This window comes from Terrapene carolina, unplaced genomic scaffold (assembly GCF_002925995.2).
Source record: "Terrapene carolina triunguis isolate 2854851 unplaced genomic scaffold, T_m_triunguis-2.0 Scaffold96, whole genome shotgun sequence".
In the NCBI taxonomy this organism is placed as follows: Eukaryota; Metazoa; Chordata; order Testudines; family Emydidae; genus Terrapene; species Terrapene triunguis.
In genome coordinates, this window is record NW_020664447.1 from 55442691 (window position 1) to 55462958 (window position 20268).

The window sequence follows — 20268 nt, forward strand, 5'->3', positions numbered from 1 at the left end:
GTGTCTCCCCTCCTTAAAACTGTAGTATTGGAGCTGTGTTTTGCAGATGGTATGGGTCTGATCGATTGCCTGTTTTGGGGACCAGAAAGGAATTTTTTTGAGGCAAAATTGGCAGAGGCTGGGGGTGGGGGGGAGGGTTGCCTTCCTCGCAGCATAGATAGCATAGAGGCAGAGATAGGTTGGGTATTAGGAAATACTATTTCACTAGGAGGGTGGTGAAGCACTGGAATAGGTTACCTAGGAAGGTGGTGGAATCTCCATCCTTAGAGGTTTTTAAGGCCCTGCTTGACAATGCCTTGACTGGGATGATTTAGTTGGTGTTGGTCCTGCTTTGAGCAGGGGGTTGGACTAGATGACCTCCTGAGGTCTCTTCCAACCCTAATATTCTATTATTCTATGATAGATTAAATAGGAGTAGGATTTAGTAATTAGTGGTACTGTAGTACCTTGTAGGGATCTTAGTTCCACAGTTTGTGGCAGGTTTCCAGTGTGGTTGAAAGGCTAAAAGAGAAATAAAAGACCTGGGCTTTTGCTGATGGACCTTGTACCTATGGTATGAGGGAGACCTTGTGGCCTTCATGGGCTAAGGTACTCCTCTTTTAGTACCCTCTGTGCTCCTCACCAAGGGGACGTGGAGTGGAGGTGTAAAAGGATTCAGAAAAGCGAGCTGAATCCTAGGGGCAGGCTGAGAATAGTGTGCCTGGATTTAGGGGTTATATAGTAGGAGCCCTGTAACCCCCAGTGGGTATGTGAGTCTGGGTGACAGGTGGGTTGCACCCCTCCCCGGTCAAATTTAATGAAGTTGCAGCCTGCCGCTTAAAATCCATCCCTGTGTCTGTCCTTGATCGCCAATGTGTCTTGATCAAACAATATTTTTACTAGTAAAGTAAGAAAATTTGATCTGTAGGTTATTGAGACAGGATGAGCATGGAAACAATATCATTTTAAGAGTTGTGTTTCTGATTAGAACCTCACTTTAAGACAAAATAATATGGGGGGGAAATAGGGTAGTTAACTGCTGACGATTAAATCTTCCTTGAAAGTCTTTTAATGCCTGGATAGAGGCAATAAACTGCAAAACTGTGCACAAAAGGAAATAGAAGTATTTTAAAAGGAATGTGTAAGCATCGAGTCCAACTGAAATTACATATTTGTGTTGCCCAGGTGCATGCCTGAATTTAGTGGTTCTCTATTGCACATACAAACTGTGACCAGATTTTGAGAATATTCAGGAAGATGCTTATAAGCCTACAATAGGACATGAGCTAGCAAGCATCCCTTTCTTGCTCATGTGTATGTCCCCTCCTATTTGGACTCCCCTTTGCAGTGTGTAAACAGCTCCTTGTTTTTCCTCTCGGTTCAATTTAACAAAGGTTTTTGTATCAAAGAAGAAGTGTAGGTGCAGGTGAAAGCTTATTTTAATGGTGTTGAGACCAAGTTGTTCTTTAACTGAATCCCCTTGAACTCAGCAGAGGTATTAATGTTGTAGCTTGTCATCTACCCCTCTAAAGCTCCTGGCCCTTTGAAAGAGTGAGCTCAAAAAACAATCTTTTGCATGTTAACATGGGAAAAATACCATCTCTCTTCTTTTCTCTCATTTTTTTAGTACATATGACAAAAGGGTATGAGTGGGTGGATATTCATTTATGGAGCTTTGCCATCCTTTTCTTATTTACTTGGACTTTAAGACATAAATCATATCTGGGGCTTGCTCTCTCTCCTCAGGGACAAATTGTTTGAATATGTATATGTTTGTGCATCAGACATGGATACCGTGCTTCTGTTATTGCTGTTGGAGAGGTATGACTTACATTGTTCTATATTGTTTGGTTCTGTTTCATGAAGTCAGTGAGGCTCCATGCAGGTGCAGATGTCCATCCACAGAAAGCTCTTTGCAGGATCTGGGCCTTAGTTCATGTGTTTCCCCCATTTGGGTCTGGCTGGGGGGTTTGCTTGACCTTTTAATCTGGGTAATACATTAGTACAGATATCACAGGTTGCATTTTTATGCTCTTGGAGACAATGTATACATTCCTTCTGCCTTCCATACTCATATTGTCTTCAGTAATAGTTGGGAAGTACAAAGAATGCAGGATTGTTCTCTTGAACATCACCAATTGAAGCAAAGTAGACTTTCCCAGATTCTTGCTTTTTTGCACTTCTAAAATGCCAAAAGATCTCTTTAAACATGAAATGTTTTAGATTTTCATTCTGATGGCACTTAGATTGCTATTCTCCTTCGATATAATTGGAAAAAATATTATTAAATGGCTCAGTGATTAACATTTAAAATCAACTCTTGGGCATTCACAGTGGCCATATTCCACCGTTTATCTCTCTGCAAATCTCACATTGACGTCAGTAGGTGTGTTCTGTGCATGTAGCAAGGGTAGAATATGTCCCTGTGACTTTTTATCCTACCTTTAAAATACCATATGCATAATGATGATTAACATTATTAAATAACATTGCATGATATAACGTTCACTGAAAGATATATAGGTTTTATAGATATGTTAAAGGTCAAATAATGTCAAGCTTGTGATACAAGCTCAAAAGAACCCAGGAAATATTCAGTGCCAAGGATACTTTACTAAATATAGGTTGTTTCACTTTTCTTCAGAAATGTGAATTAAGGATAAAATGTTCTCATCTTTACATTTCTTGGGTATGATAGGTTCATGCCACAGCTTTAATTTTATTCAGATGCAAGGTTTTGTGTGTTTAATTAACATTACTTCTGTGTGTTTAGGTAATTACCATTACAACACATGGGGACATGTCGTACTTATTGCCTGTATTAGGGTATAATGCGCTGGACTGCAACTACTGCACATGTTAAGCTGATTCTCGCATTTCTTCACACAGCAGGAAGCACCCATGCTGTGGTTTCTTAATGTACTCTTAAAGCACTGTACTGTAGGCAGTAATAATTAATAATGATTCTCATATCACAAGTACTGCTTGTATTCTGGTTGGCCCTTCATTGCTGTATCAGAGTTCCAGTAACCTTGACCTGAAATACATTTCCTTTTTTTGAAAGTTTCATTTCTTAGATGTTGCAAACATGATATTGTTGAGCAGAGCTGAATTTTTTGAGGCCAGGTTTGTGGCATGGATTCTGATGGCTTCACGTTTGTTCAGGTCTCTGAGGACCAGCACCAATAAATGTGAAAGAGACAACAGTAGATTGGCATACTTTTCCATTTCCACCAGGATGAAAAAAAAAGCTCTAAATTAAGTCTAACCTTAAATGTATAATCTGTCCTTGGGAAAAAAAAAAAAGGATATAGCATCTTCAAGCTCTCAGCATCCCTTACGAGAAAAAATTGGTTCTAAGGGTCTCTGATCTTGTGTTTTAGTAAAATAGAACTGCACGGCTGACTGACAGTTCTGATCTAAAGCATTTACGTTTAAGTTTTGATCTCTCTGCTTTTGATTAAAACTAATGAGCTCATTTAATTCAAAATGGGAATCTCTGATAAGAGAAATAAGGTTGATGTGATTGGATTAGAGGGGCAAATTAAACTCTTAGAGCAGAAGTTTGTGCTTATATAGTGTATTAAAAAGCTGTTGGCGTATTATGGCGTGTTAGATGATGAGAAAAATTTCATAGTAATTCATATTTAATCAGAAGAAATGAAAGTACTAAATATAACATGGCTCTGCTTTTCCCTCGAGTGATAAAGAGCTGTACATTTAAAATGACATCGAATTCATGCTCTCTAAAACAAAAAACCTTAAAAGAGATACTAAAGAAAGGGGCATTCTTGTCAGCAGTTTCATCATAACAGAGTTGAAATGCCATAAATACAAGAAAACGTGACCACATTAGAACAAGCACAACACAAGATAATCCTTAGCTCACAAGCAAGCAGGGTTTGTATGTGCTGCATATCAAATGCTTTTATAAATACTTGGAATGGTTTTGACCAGAAATTGATCATATTCTCTAAAAGGACAGCAACAAGGTATTTTTCTTGATTTTAAACATCTTTTTTTTTATTCATTGTTGCTTATAATAACTCCTTGGAACTGAAATATGTTTCATTCCCAGCAGTTGTTTGTTGTAGGGTTGCTCCAGAAGCTTCTGTGAATTATTTGTTAGAAGAAAACATTGCATAGAAACCTTTGGACTGAAAACAAAAATATTAAAAAGTTGCATGGGGAACATGGTGATATTACATTCCCTAAATCTGCATATATTATTTTATCATACTTGGCACATACCATTTGTTCTTATCTACTATATGTCTTGTGGCTGAGGCATCTGAACACAAAGGTGTGGTCTGTAGTTTCAAAGAGGAAACTTCACTTAACGCTAAATGGATCTTGAAGCCGTTTCATCGTCATTAGTCACTAATACCTAATTATTATTGTTATTATTGCCAATCATAATAGTAGTGCTTTTCATCTGATGGTCACATGGTGCTTTCTGGGTATTAATTAACCCAAACTAATGGGGAAACTGAGGCATCAAGAGCTGAAGTGTGACCAAGGTGTCACAGCAAACAAAGTAGGGAAAACGGGGGATAGAATTCTGGATTAGAATTTGCAGATGTATTTCAGTAGACAGCCTTGCCTCCCCAATAACACTGACCCTGTCACATAACATTAAGGAACTTCACAATTAAAAAAAAAAAAGCTAGCAGCATAATTGCGTAGGAAAGAGTTAATGAGGCAACTCTGTGTTTAAAATTCTTTGGGAAAAAAGAACCTGAAAATGAGAGTTACTGTTTGTACATATATTTTTCAATTTTTTTTTGCTAAATAAACATTTTGTAAATGAGGTAAATTGATTACAACACTCAGCATCCATCAGTCATTTATTTTTAGCGAGTTCAAGGATTGCACCTGAGAAATAGCTTAGAGGGGCTGTATAAAAATCTAAATCATCTGTGTATGTATTTTTTTTCTATTCCCTAGTGGAATCAACAAGCCCCAGTCTACTAACCACTGACAACACCCTAGAGCGCTCTTTTTTCATCCGAATGAAATCTACTCTGACCAAGCGAGGAGTGCACATCAAATCATCAGGATACAAGGTAAGCTTTGCTCTGCAACATGAAATATTGACATCTTCAAATTATCCAACCTTATGTCAAATGTACATATTATGTTCATTTTTGCTCCATGCTCACCTCACTGTATGTATATTAATCGGCAAGGGAATTAAGCATTAATTGTTTAAATTTGCTTCACATTCATTATTAAAATACAGGTGGTACATTTTTCCTCTATGAGATTTTGCAAATGCACTAAACCTCCATTATACTAGTCTTCATTACGGACAACACTTTTTTTTTTACACTCAAAATACTAGTCTTCAAAGGATGGGAGTGTATTAAGCCAAGAAAGGTAAGTCAAAATAATATCCCTATTAATATTAGAAAATTGCCACACATAAATGTTTTCCTAATCTTTTTTTCTAGTTAGTTTGACTTTAGGTCATATCTCAGAGTGATCATCGTACCAGCTCTCACCAGATGGAATGCTATAGATATTTAATGCTTTCCACCATTCAAGCTGAAGTAGACAACAAGTTACATTGAATACTCTTCCACCATTTTTCTTACGCTGTCTGCCCATGGGGCAACTGCTGTAAGGGCTGACTTCTTCTCAAGAAACATTACATTGTTGGATTTCTTTAAGAGGTGAAGCTCTCATCCTCCTTAACAACAATTTCATTTTTCTTTAATCATATATAACCCATAGTGCCTATGGCTAGAAATGGCTTTGCTGCACATCAAGAGTATGAGGGAAAGCACATTTTTAGCATTGTTATCTTCTGAGATGAAATGTCTCGTCCATTAAATATTGTGACAAATATCTGAGTGACACTCCAGTACTTAAGGAAGTGGGCCTGAGCATGTTTACATATTTAAAGAAGATGTGTCAGTGATCTTTTTAAAACTTTGAACAGTATTTTTTAATTTAGAGATGGAGTAGAGTAGTTTTGAAATAGAATTCTTCACTTCACCCAACTAAAAAAAAAAATCTCTGTGAATATAACATCAAGGTATTCTACTTAACAATTGAGAATCTCCTGGTGAAAATATCTTCCTTGCAAGTAAATTAGTTGGATGGTGAATGGTGTCTGGATCTTGGTGATTTCAAGTTGTTGTTAATGGGATTTAGAGTCTTTCACTCCAAGTCACTGATTTCATAAGGCACCAAAAGTTATCATCGGATGGCTGTTTAGTTGTCAACACTTGAATTGATGGTCTCAATACAATTCATACTGGGCAGGTTGCCACATCACAGAAAACATTGACACTGGGACCTTTGTTGGCAGTTCTGGGAGGGAGACAAAGGAATGAATGGATGTGGAAGTTGAACAACCCTCTCACCCTTAGGCTACGTCTACACCACTCGCCACTTTTGGTGGCATATAAGGTAGCATAGCTACAAGCCTCAGTGAAAAGCAAGCTGTGCTCACACTGCCATGTGTATATGTCAGTGACAGACTGTGGCAGGGGGGAAGCCGCAGGGAAAGCTTCAGCAGCAGAACCTTTCCCCACTTGTCAGAGTCTTTACCTTCAGTGGGGAAGGGCTCCAGGAGTGGGGAGCTAGCAGAGCCTTTCCCATCAGCCTCCCTATTGCCGGAGTCCTTACCTGCAGTGGGGAAAACCTCCAGCAACAGGGAGCTGCGGGTTAGTCTTTCCCTCCAGCAAGAAAATGCTCTAGCAGTGGGGAACTGCCACAGCCCTTCCCTGCTGCCTTCAGGCTGCCAGTGTCTTTCCCTGCTGCTGGAGTCTTTTCCTATGGCAGAGAAAGGTTCGAGCCACTGGGAGGCTGCAGGACAGTACACGGGTAAAAATAGCAGTGTAGATGGGGAGGCATGGCTTGGGCAAGTAGAGAGCTATGTAGGGTACGTACTTGGGTAAGTACCCACACCCTTCAGGCATGCCTGTACTCTATTCACCCTAGCCAGGCCTCACGGTCTACACTGTTACTTTAACCCATGCTGGAAGTGAGAGCTACTTGAGCACATACTCAGCACACCGTCAAAAGAAGCATGCAGTGTAGATGTAGCCTTAGACATGGTGCCTCTAGGCTAGGACTTGGTTACACTGGCAGGGAACTTGCATCGTAGTTGGCTGTGCTGTAATTGGATTGTGAATAAGTAGAAGAATTCACTTTTCAAGATTTTCAATCTGCCATTTTTCACCAGCAGTGAATGTTACAGAATACGGGAAACTGGACTCAAGTGCTGAAGTTTCATCCTTATCTCTCTCCATTTTGGCTGTATTCCTATAATCCTATGTTGGTGTAGGCCCAAATAGGGGGCCACATCATCTACTATGGAACAGCAACACAGGATGGGTCTTTATCTCTGAGTTTACTGTTAAAGTAGATTTATGCCACACTTTTAACATGTTTTAAAGATGTTTGTATAAGAATGTTCTGGGGGGTTGTCTGTTTTGTTTTACGAAAGAAGAAAAATACACTTTTTTTGGAAGTGTTGAAGTTCAACAGTTTTTGAAATGCTCACTAGGGCATTTACTCAATACGAGACACTATAGTTAAGGCTACATTTAGATAGTTGTCCATAGCATAGTGACCCCTAATAAAATGGTATATTGACAGCAGAAAAAGTGAATCATGTACATTTTTAAATCAACATGAGACCTTTTTTATTTAAATATAATTCTCAATTTTTGTAATTTATATCCAAATATAAAGAACACATCAGCCTTTGTTATTAAACCTGCCAAGAAGAATAAAATTCAATTGCTCTAGTGAGTGCCAATGACACTTACAGGAAAGCTCCCATCTTCTTCATTGACCATCAGAAATCCAGTGGTAGACCAGAACCTTTTTGGGTCCAGGCATGTTTTATTAAAATAAACAGAAAGGACAAAGAGCCTTGTGCAACGGATAGGCAACTAAAAAATAAGGTAGACAAAGGAAGGAGCACTATCCAAATTGCACTGCAGCTGTGGACATGCCACAAAGAAAAGACACATGACTGCCCCCAATATGAAAAAGTAGTGCAGCACAGCAAGGCACACAGCGAAGTTCTGTGCCATGAGACAATGTGGGATCACTCGGTAAGTCCTGCTGCTCTAAAGGCTAACCCAAGAAACGGCTTCTTTAGACAGTAAGTGAATCAGATGATCCATGAGGTGCTTGGGCAGTCCTCACAATGGGAGAGCCCCTGCCTCAGAAGAAATTGCGTAAGATTGAGAACGGGTCCGAAAATGAGATTGCTGAATCAGTTGTATTGATCTAGTCCATCCCCCTTTAGGACAGATTTAATTAGTCCTAAATTATCTCTACAGATGAAAGCCTAGTCTCTTGTCCCTTAAATTATGCTCATATAAACAGCTGTTTTTATCTAGAATAGGGAAATCATTACATGATTCATCTGACCCCGCCTCCCCATTCTCTTTTCAGTGTGTTCCATCTTCCTCCTTTTCCTGAATGGAGCTTCGCCCATGCTTATGCTGGGAGCTTATAGGGAAAGATTATACATGCATTGTTGTATATCTATTTTATTTTCAGGAAGTAAACCAAAAACGTATAAGAGTAAAGCAAGAAGGCATGTAGTCAGCTGACAAAACACAATGAAAACAAATAAAAAGAAACAATGATAATGGTTCAATTCACTGCAAACCTCAGGATTTATTACTGTTACAGCTGTTATCTAAGATACATGATGCCAAGGCTTACTGTGCTTCTCATTGCTAGAAATGTATCACTTTATCTTTTTTCTGCCTTCTTTCATCAATATAAAGAGACCTTACTTTTTTTTGGATTTTCTTTCCATTTTATCTGCTTCCCTCTTTGTTTTCCTCGGGGGGTGGGGGGATGCCTCATCTGTCTCTTAAACACTCAGACCTGAGTTCAGAGTTTATACTGTTCTACTTTTAGACGTGATCAAAGCCAGTTTTAATTGAAGATGATGTCAAATCAAATGATACGTTTCCTGATCCACTGTGATATGTTGTGATGATCAGGATCTAATACCTCTGCACCCAGGGCCGACGGGGGGGGCGGGGAGCCAGCACAAATTACCGGGGCCCGGTGGTCCTGAAGGGGCCCCGGCTCCCCCCCCCCCCATTGGCCCTGTTTAGCCGGTCCGCCCTTGCTGGGGGGCCCGAAAAAATTCCGGGCCCGGCTTCCCCCCCACTTGTCGGCCCTGTTTAGCTGGTCTGCTCTTGCTGGGGGGCCCAAAAAAAAATTTCACCGGGGCCCGAACCCGCTCTCGGCAGCCCTGTCTGCACCTCCCAGGATACTAGGCATCTCACAGGGGGTGGGGCGGAAGTGGGAGCATGTCCCCATCCTCCTGCCCAACAGCCTGCAGGGCAGGCCAGCCAAAAGGATGATACAGCCTGTACAGTCACATTGCATACTTGACCACTCTATAAATGTATATAAAAATAATGTTGAAAAACGTATACCTGCAAAACTGAAAAAATGTTTGAAAGTCTATAAAATAATTTACACAAATTAGTCTTTGTGGTCTAAGTTAATTACTTTTTTCTATTGTCCAGTGCTAATTTTCTACACACTAGTTTATAATTAGACATTTTCACATGGCTGTGTTCTCTATTGTGAAGTCTCTATTAAAGTCGTAGTAAAGTTGGTAGCCAGTTGCATATTAATTTTAGTGCTTGAAATCCAAACTTCCTGTAGAATTTACATTCGCATTCAGAGTTCTCATAATGCCAGATCATTTTCTTGAGACTCCTGATTTTTTTCTAATTTCTAGTTTACCTCAGTTTAATGTTTTAGGCTACGTTTACACTACTGAGGGATTGACGCTGCTCCGATCAATGCACTGGGGGTCGATTTAGCGGGTCTAGTGAAGACCCACTAAATCGACGGCACAGCGCTCTCCGATCGATTCCAGTACTCCACCGGGAATGAGAGGAGTAAGGTAAGTCAATGGGAGACGCTCTCCCATCGACCCAGCATGGTGTAGACACCGCAGTAAGTCGACCTAAGTTATGCTACTCCAGCTACGTGAATTTAGGGATGCCTGCCTGCCCTTTGTGCCTTTTGAAAATCTCACCTTTAAGGATTTAGATCTTTATCTGCAAGATGTCTATGCTCTAGAACTGTCTGCAGTAGATGCTAAACAGGTGGGGAAGGCCTGCTTCTTTTTTAAAGGCCCACCAGGGGGTGTTCCACTGTGGACTTTGAGCCATCCTGCTCGGCATTAACAGATGGCTCTACTAGTGAAAACATTCCTGGCACCACCTTGATTTTTAAACATTTATGGTGCAGCACAATCATGGAAGGCCAGAATTTACTCCATATATTCTTACCTATTTTTAATTGAATTAAAAGATTTAAATGAACCATAAATGATCATGATTGCCAAGTATCTATTGGTTGGCTAGAAGCAGTGCACCCATTGCTTGATTCCAGACATTTCTTTCTGAATCTTTAGAACTAAGGACCAAAATGTTAATATTCAGTAGCCTGATTTTTAGGGGGAGCTGATCACCTTCAGCTATTACTGACTTCAGTGGAAGTTGTGGCTGTGCAACACTCATGAAAATCAGACCACTTTTATTGTGGTATCCAAGTATGGATTTAAGTTTAAGCAATCAGGTTTGAACAGGTTGGTCTAAATTCTTTACCTCTCTTTCATTATTTTGGTCCTGAATGCTTTTCATTTTTGGATCTCACAAATGAATTTCTGTCAGGCTTCCTTATCTTTCCTGATAAGATAGGACCTGAGAGCACAGTGTGACCTTTCTATACAAGAAGCAAGCTGTAGAAGTCAAAATTTCATCACAAAGCTCCAGCCACACCACCTTGAGTCACACTAACCCAGGGAAGGAGGAATAAGAAACCAACATCAGGAAACATATTATACAGAGAATTTTCTAAATGTCACCACATACGTATCCCAGTTTCCTCAGCAATGAGGAGACTCGCAGGTAATTTGTCAGAGAGGAAGAACTGATCTAGAATTTGCCCATGTAAATCGATGACCTTTAGGCAAAAGGAAGCTTGTCTGTTAGTAAGGATGCAGCATTCTTAGAAAAGAACACAACACTAACATGCCAATCTGAGCTTTATGATGTGTCTACCTGTAAATATACCAATATGGTGGAGAAAGGATGATCCTGGGACTAGGGTTATCTGGGTTCATTGCCTGGCTCTGCTATAGAATGGTTGTAAGATCTTGGGTAAGTCATAGGGTCATTTTTTCCAAAAGAACTCAGTTCCTATATAAGCACCTAAGTAAAGTGGCCAGATTTTCAAAAAGTACACAGCACCTGCCAGCTCCCATTGTTGTCAAGTTCTTATTCTAAATGCTGAGCACTTTTGAAATGGAAATGCCAACACCTCCCTACCTCAGAGAGATACTGAGAGAATGCATTAATTAATGTGTGAGATGCTCAAATATATGCTGATATGGACCATGTAAGAAGGTAGCTAGCTACTGTTATGTAAAAGGCCTTTTCAGTAGCAGTCAATGGAGACTGGAAGGACTCAGGCTTTGATCATTGACCCAGACTTCCTCATGATGACTGCAGATGCAATATTCTTGACACCTAAATCATTGTTTCTCCTGAATCTTGTCTTAAATTTTCACACAGCCTTTGAGTTCTGACTGCAGGTGCAATACGTTCCATACTGTGTAAATGGAGGCTGGCTTAGCTCAAAAACTAGATTCTAAAAGAGAAGTAAAATATTAAGTTAAGCAAACTCAGTCTTTCAGAGATAGATCAGTTATTTCCATCCATAAATCCACTTCTCATAGAATAAACAGGTACAGAGAATATCATCACAAATTTAGCAACAAGGGGTCCTGCTTTTGGTCACACAGCATCTTAAATCTGGAGCTAACTCCATTAAAGTCAGTGAGGTTATATTGGTGTAAAACAAGTGTGAGATCAGCAGTCAGTCCTATACATATTAAAATATTCCAGAAAGAAGAAGAGAACCTAAATGGTATTCTTTAAGAAGGACCACAGACTACAGCATATGTGCAGCACATTCATTGGCAACTACAGTCATCTGGATTTTTTGAATGTATAGGGGAATATGCATGTGAATTATTTGAACAGTTATGTGAATTTTAAACACAAGTGAATGTTTTGTAAGTTTGAAAGGGAGGAACTTACATACATACCCAGGGCTAGAGCCTATCATTTGCTGTGCTAATAAGCAGAGAGCAGTGGAAAGAGAATGGTGGCATTCTCTTCTCACCACAAAAATAACCAGACAAAATACCTCATGGCACATAAGTGTGTGCTAGGAGAAATCCCTAGCATGCACCATGTTCCCAAAGGGGAAGGGTCTGTTGAAGCAAAGGTGTATTCAGTTCCCCAAGTTGACTAGCGTATCCACTGCTATCATCAGCCAGTGAGTGATTATTGGCAGTGGATCAACATGCTCAGTAGAGCAGCCATATGAGCCCCACAGTTCGTGTGGGTCTTGCCTACCAGTCTAGCAGGATTTCTTGTGCAGAAGATGCTCCTGCTAACACCCCTGCTCATTCTTGCTGCTCTGCTTAGCTAGTGCCAGTGGAGGGTTTGGCCCACTTCCCTTTCCCCATGTAAATATTTTATAAAGTGTTCCACTGTGTGTGTCCCTTTTTAGCCAACCCCACAACATGTCACAGTGGCTCAGTGTTCATAGAATCCTAGGACTGGAAGGGACCTCGAGAGATCTTCTAGTCCAGTCTCCTGCATTCAGCACTACCATGTTGCTATCCACAGTAGGCTAGGAAAAAACAAGGAGTTGATTAATTGAAAATGATGCATCTGATGCTAAGCTAGTGTGGAAGACCACCACATGTCTGTTCCTTTCTGCAGAAACAGTCCATCTGTCCACAAGTGGTGGTAATATTTTATTCAGCTAGCAACAGTAAGCCAGATTCAAACCCTGTTGTATGCAGGTGAAACTGAACTGAATTTCATGGAGTTGTATCTGCTGCTAGCAGGACTGAATTCAGCTCAGTATGTCTGTGTGAGAACATTCATTTCTCAGTTTTTGCATGTCACCCAGATCTGGTAAAATGAAGTTAGCAATGGCTGATTAGGAAACATAAAGCTCCTGATCCATAATCACAGCGTCTTCTCTTAATAGATATAGTAAGTTAAACATCTGATGTTAGGTATGCTTCTCCTCCCATTTGCACTCATTTTACTCCAATGTATTACCATTGGCTTCAGTGGAGCTATTCCTGATTTACATGGCGTAAGTAAGAAGACAATCAGGCTTCTTGCAGATAATTTAACAGTGATGTTTCAGTGTTCTTCTGAAAGTCAGGTGAACTGTGGAATAAAAAGACTATTTCCAGAAGAAGGATCTATAATTATTTCCATAGTGCTCAGAGTGTGTCTGAAATATTCTGCATCTATAAACGTAATTATATTTTTGTAAGAATAAATGTAATTGTTTCCATTTGAGTGTTGAAACAAGAACCTTCTTTTTCACCCTAGACTAACTGCTTCCCTCATGCATTAACTTTCATATGCCCAGGCAAACATACCTTCATTTTTCTTTTAAATATTGCGTACTGTTGGAGGATAAGAACTGGCGGGGGACAGTACAGCACCCTCTACTGAAGGCACTGGCTAACTGCAATAATCTAGTTAATTGTATCATTTAATATAGACCTTACTATAAATAAATAGTGCATTCTGAATGGCGTCTGATTACCTGATTAGGACTAAGATTGTGCAACCATGCAATTATATAACTACACAGGCTGGGACTCATTAGTAAATTTGCCATTTTTGAAATCATATGCCCTTCAAAGTGAAAAAAATAATAGAGAAAATACCTTTAATGAAGAGTTTTCATGCTCATTAAAGGTATCTGACATAATCATGAATCCATTCACTGTTTGTAATTTTTTCTTCACTGTTCTCACTATTTTCCTGATACAAATACATAATGTGATATGCTCAACATCCACATCTCCATCAGAAGCAGGCTGCTTCTTTGTTAGTTTCATGAAAGCTATCCTGGTTAAAGACATGTAGCCTGTTTAGCGTACTGTCTGTCCATGTGACAATTCTTCATGCTTTGCTGTAACAGATCCATTTTTTTCTGTCATTGGACAGCGATGTTGTAAACACTGAATGATCCCATCACATAATTAAGGAGAAGCTAGAAAGCATCATTACCTCCTACCTTTTATTTTTTACCAATGTTTCTTCTCAAGTTTCTAAAGTTTTCTGTTATTTTGTATCCAGGTTCTCACCTGCATCGGCATCATCATGTCATTATTGTTTTATTGCCTAATCTTCAGTATTCATTATCTTCATTATATAAGTGAATTTATCCTTGAAACGCCCCTCGGTGTTAGAAAAAAATATTCAACCCATTTTACGGATGAAGCACAGCAAGATTAAATGACTCACCCAAGATCACACACAAAGCTGTGACAGAACAAGGAATTGAACCCAGATCTTCTAAGTTCCAATTTAGTGCTTTAACCCTAGCCCATCCTTACGTCTATTATAGGTGTACTGCCAAATCTTCTTCCATGTTCCTGGAACTGATAGTTCAGCTCCTGTAATTGGTACTTCACTTGTTTTGATTGCTGACCTGTTAAAATGAAATGCCAAATAATAAACTATTAGACCCAGTAGCTTGAAGTTTACTAGAACCCTCATGGGGAACACTGGAGAGGACTTCCCTAGTTCACCTCGCAGAACAGCCATGAAGAGAAGAGACAAAAGGGACGGGAAAGCCATCTTCATCCTGGGAGCCAGTATGGGAGAAAATATAGGGCTCCCTGCCAGCAGTGGGGAGAGGGAGAGGAAAGGGACAAGGAGAAGAGGCTTCCCCCTTTTCAAGCAAGCAAGCAGGAGCCAGTACTGTTTTGCCTCTATCTGGAGGGGTGGATTGTAATTTCATGGGATGCGTTGTGGTGTTGGCCTGTTGGGCTTTTGCCCACCAAGTAAATGACAGTCCTAAGGAGAAGAAGAAGGCCTATATTTAAACAGAGATGCCAAAGAACATAGAATAATACTCATCAAGTCTGTTCTTTTTATATAAGTGAACATTTTATTAATGTTATCAATAGTTTTCAAAACTGTAATACATTTTCCAACTCCAAAGAGGTACCGGCTTTAGGATTTATCTGGCTCCTACATTCTATAGATACTGTTTGTGAAGTGGGACTTCCAGCTTATAGCCAGCAGTTAAAATTGACCAGTGTTCTGTTTCCTTGGTTCCTGGCTCTGTGTCAGGTCCTTGATACACTAAATAAAATTAAATGTTTTCTTCAGGAAAAAACCCTAAATATTAAATCACAATTAAGTATTGTGTAAAATGTATATGTGTGAAAATATTGGGATAAAGGGCCTGATTCAGCACTGCCTTGCACCTTATGTAGCTACTTTCACCTGGGCAAAGAGTGCAAAATGGCAACAAATCTGAATTCTCCATTCACTCACATGGGTATTTTGCACCATTGTTCATTCACTTTTTACATGTGTAAATGGCAACAAAAGGTGCAAGGTCCATAGTTTTTGTAGCCCAGCTTTGCTTATTAGAAATAATAATATTTAGCATTCATAGACAGCAGTGTTGCCCTATAGATCTCGAGGTGGTTTAAAAAGATGTGTATGCATTTTTATTCCCATTTTACAGATGGGGAAACCAGAGCACAGAATGATTAAGTGATTTTCTCAGTATCACACATGAAGCCAGTGGCAGAATGCAGAGAACCACTATCAGATACCCTGATCCTCTGGGTTTGTAGCTTTATCCTGATGCAGTAACTTGTGTACAGGGGATATACTTGAATGCTGCTGCTGCCTTTCTTAGAGGGAAAGTTGGCCACTATCCATATAATTTTAGCTCTATCCATATATTTCAGAAATTTCCAGAAGTTGGATTTTCTTCATATCCAGATGTCCATTTCTCCATTTATCTAGAGTTGTTTGAAACATGGCCCTCAAAGAAAAAAAAAATAAAGAAAAATGGTTATTCTGCCATTTCTAAATTCTGAGGTACTTGCCCTTGATTTATTCCATTAACAAAGGAATATCATATTCTCTATGAGGCTTGGAGAAAACCTATCTTAACCAATAAGAAGGCACAATGTAGATGTTTGGTTGTAATGATTTCAGTGTCTTCTTTTTACAGCATCATTAGGAAGCTGTCATTCTAATAATAATAATTCCCTTTTGACATCATGGAGGTAAAAAGAAATCATCGCTGACATCAAAAATGAGGTAATATTTCAGCAGTATTATTTCACTGAAGATAAAATGGAAGTCTTTATTACTCCCAATGCTTTTAAAGAAAGCTGAGCAAGGCTTATACTGACCCTGGAGCTTATACACTTTAATACAGCTATAACCAGTACGAAATAAGTAATTTTAATTGTTATTACAATATTTTTTTAACATGGCTCTTCCTAAAAACCAACCATTTTGTGACTGGTTAAAAGAAATACATCAGTTCTTGGTAATAATTGTGGAAAAACAAGCCTTTCTTAATTTCCACCAATACCTGGGAAACAAGAAAATAAAAAACAACCCAGTATATTACAACTGAGGATAATTTTTCACCCAAATGTAATTGTAGAACTGGTATTCCAGAGTCCATGTAGAATGTATACAGAGGTCTGAGCTCTGAGTAGGTGACTTATTACATGTTTTTATGAATAGGTATTTCATTCTCTCTTTGAATGTCTTGGGCACATTTCTGTATGAATTGCTTGTTATTAAAAGGACACTGATAAGGTCTGTTTCATCACTTGTAAACAATATGTTTTACACTTTTGTTTGTAAAATCACTTTGGAAACTTCTAGCTGAAATTGGATTCTTTACTACCATTCTCCCCACCCCTTAGGTAGTCATACTGACTTGTAATTGTATGATCTATCTAATCTGTTTCTCCATCCTAAACTAATGTAATGTGGATATTTATGTAGTACTTGCAATTATGGTACCTGGACACCTCATTGAATCTGCCCAAATATGCCTGAACAAGCGTATCTGCCTAAACCCAGCACTGTTACTTAGGCAAAAGTCCCATTGAATTTGGTGGGAATTTTCCCTGAATTAATGGACTGCAGGATTAAGTCCTTCATAAGTGGTGGGCTGTTGGTGTTGTTCTTTATTTTTTCCCTAAGAATCATTATTTTTTAAATAAGGTGGAAATCATATAGACTTTGCAAAGACCTAAGAAAGAAAACCTGCGTCAAGTTTTGAGCCTTACAAACTTGACAGCATTTCTTTAACCAAAAGAAGTATTAAGAATTATGGATAACTCCATGGTTTCACTTTACACTGGTGATCACCTCCTTGTAAATAGAAAAAGTGATGTCTCTTCCTGATCAGAAGGCCCTGATTATACTGTTTTATAGTCTTTCCACTGACCAATTATATGTGCTCAGCGCAACCTTTCATGCAAGGGGACCCTGGTCCAGTTGGCTGGTAGAAAAGGGGCATTGCCTCTTTAAAGGCTCCCCTACAATGGGTGAGTATAGGGTGACCAGACAGCAAATGTGAAAAATTGGGACGGGGTGGGGGCTAATAGGAGCCTATATAAGAAAAAGACCCCAAAATCGGGACTGTCCCTATAAAATCGGGACATCTGGTCACCCTAGGTGAGGAGGAGGAGGGGGAAGGTTTACAAGGATGGACAGGAAGGGCAGGAATCAGTTGGGGTCAGATCAAGAGAAGGTCACTGCACTGCCCTTCCTGCTGACTGAAAGAGTGAGGTGGTACTTATACCCTTTGCAGTCCCAGAGAGGCCCTCTTTTACCAGGATGGGGCTGGCAGCATCCAGCCATTCATGAACTTGGCAAAAGGACTAGGCTCCCTCTTGACCCACTGTGGCTATTACACTATTTACCCTTTTCCTTAGGGGGCTGCGAAGGAATTTTTCCCTCACCCCAGATTGGCCAAGGCATGGTGGGTTTTTCCACTTTCCCAGAGCAGGCCTGGGACCCGGTGGGGTGGAGTAGAGGGATTTGGTTATAATGTCTCAACTTAGTACATAAAATTTGGGGCAGATGTCCAATGCAGGTGCTTGGTATGGAAGGGATATGGTTATCAGATTAAATAGACTGGAAAAGAATTTGAAGGAAATCATCTCTTATGGGAGCTGAGTAAGGCATGTTTGGGGCTCCTACATCTCAGAAAGCAGGGAGCTGACCATCCCCCTCTTTTCCTAGCCCAGTGTAAGGAGCTGTGGAAGGGAGTTTGGGGCTCTTACGTCAGGAACAATGGGGAGCCATCCAGCCTTCCTTGTATAGCTCCCCCTTCACCGCATGTGAGCTGAAATTCTTTGGATTTCAATAGAAACAAGTCTTATAGTTTGGATTTTTTCCTCAAGAATTTTTGCGTGCATGAATTGAATGCTTAATTAAATTTCCTGTAAACTGAATAAGCCTTTCCACTTTTGAAACTTTTTGCAGTGTCTGTGCATGTTTTCTCACTGTATCAAAGCTAATATGAAACACTAGTGTATCTTGTTGAAAACCATTATCTGAGTTGGTTTTTATTTTCCATTCTCAAGTGATTGGAGATTTCCTTTTTACCAAATAATAGAATGCTATCGATGCTAATGGTAGTTCAAGAAGTTGTATATCTACAAAGGTCATGTAGATTAGTTCAGTGCACTTTCACCTCTCTGTCTGAGTCTAAGATTTCTGTAAAAGTAGGCCCTTGTTTTAAGTCAATTCCCAGGAAAATCTTCCATCTAGTCTGTCTTTTTTCATTACCACATGTAGAGAGTAAGGAAAGGGGAACTGGACAAAGTGTTTTCTGCATGTACTGAAGAAGCAAAAAGCTGATGCACAATAAACAACATGCATTATGGGTTCTTTTCAGTCACTTTATAGTTAGATGCATTCATAAATTTTGATACGGTTGTAAGAAGCAGACTTTGATGGTACAAAACTCACAGAAGAGCTTTAGATCACTGGAGCAACCACAGATGAAGTTTATGTTGACAATTTATCAGCTCTTCTCCGTCAAGGAAAATTGTTTTTTAGTGCCTGCCTATTAGCAATCACATGCATATTATGAAATTGAGTTTTGGGGAGGACAGCCTGCCATCTATCTTTTCTATAGTTTTTTGCAATGCATCAAGCTAAAGTTAAAACTTTCTGTGTTTCAAAATTATGTAAAATACACTATGTCCATAACACAGACACTTAGAAAGAAAAATAGACTAAATACCAATGTAAATCTTAACTTAGACTTTATAAACGTACAACTTTTGATGCCATACTTAATATATTATCTTTGAGTGCTCTTCATATTCTACATGCACCACAATATCAGCCAGTAAGCTATTTCTCTTATTTCAGTGTTGCTGAACTATTAATTCATATCTCAAGAAGTGTTAAAATGTTTTCTTAACAAGGCCTGTATGAATTATACTTTTGTACTATCGAGCTGCTAAGGACTGATGTGGAAAATGAAAAAGATGTGTTTAGTTTCTCTTCTGTGTTCCAATATGCTAAGATTTTAATCAATAATATTGTTTTCCTGTAACAATACCTGCCTCAGAGAAAATCTGCTGTGTAGCTGTCAGGATTACACCTCTCAAAATATGCCTGTGATGATTCTTTTAAATTGATAAAAACAGTACACTCTGCTATGTAGAAGGATTGCTGAAAAGAATATTCCCCGGCCCTTTCATGTGTAACAGCGCTTGTATGGCAGTACATTTATTGTGCTATAAATTCCATCACTGATTTTGGCCAGTTCAGATTGATTCTGCAGTAACTGTAAGTAATGAACCTTACAGACAGAGCCGAACGGGGGAAAAAAGCAAGCCAATAAACTTCTGGCTGTAGGAATACAAATTGTAGAGTTCATTTAGCTGCAGTTTTTATCAAATCATGCAGCCAGTACCCCACAAAACAGGAAAATATATCCAACAAAATATCCAGTGCCATAGCCCTGCCTTGCTTTAAATTTAGCAGCTAAACTGGGCACTTAATTATTGAAAGCACATTTTTGTACCAAGTGTCCTGTGGGTTTCACCTCAGATTTGAAGAAATTGAAATATAAGGAAAAGTGGTGGCAGAAGTATATTCTACAGGTGACAGGGCCAAATCCTGCTCCGTTTCACACCTTGTCCAGCTCCAGTAAGGCCAGGCACCAGTGGGATTTCATGGGGTATAAATTAGCATGGAAATCTGGCCTATTGGCATAATTATTAATTCACAAGATCTAAACATTTAAATGCCACTGTAATTTCTAAGATCATTGGAAGTGTTTCCCTTTTCTTACTGAAAAGTCCTACAGAACTGAATGAGAAAAAATGATATCCTTTTTATTGGTTATTTTTTAATCATCCCATAGAATTGA

At 39.3% G+C, this 20268-nt stretch overlaps 1 protein-coding gene across 2 annotated transcripts in view; it reads left to right on the forward strand.

Moving 5' to 3' along the window:
• NPAS3 (neuronal PAS domain protein 3) overlaps positions 1 to 20268 on the forward strand; it is an 804768-nt gene that overhangs the window by 722213 nt on the left and 62287 nt on the right. For both annotated transcript variants that reach the window (XM_024196025.3, XM_029911526.1), the window contains one exon: positions 4927 to 5045. In XM_024196025.3, the coding sequence (XP_024051793.1) occupies positions 4927 to 5045 (119 nt within the window). The remainder of the gene's footprint in view (positions 1 to 4926; positions 5046 to 20268) is intronic.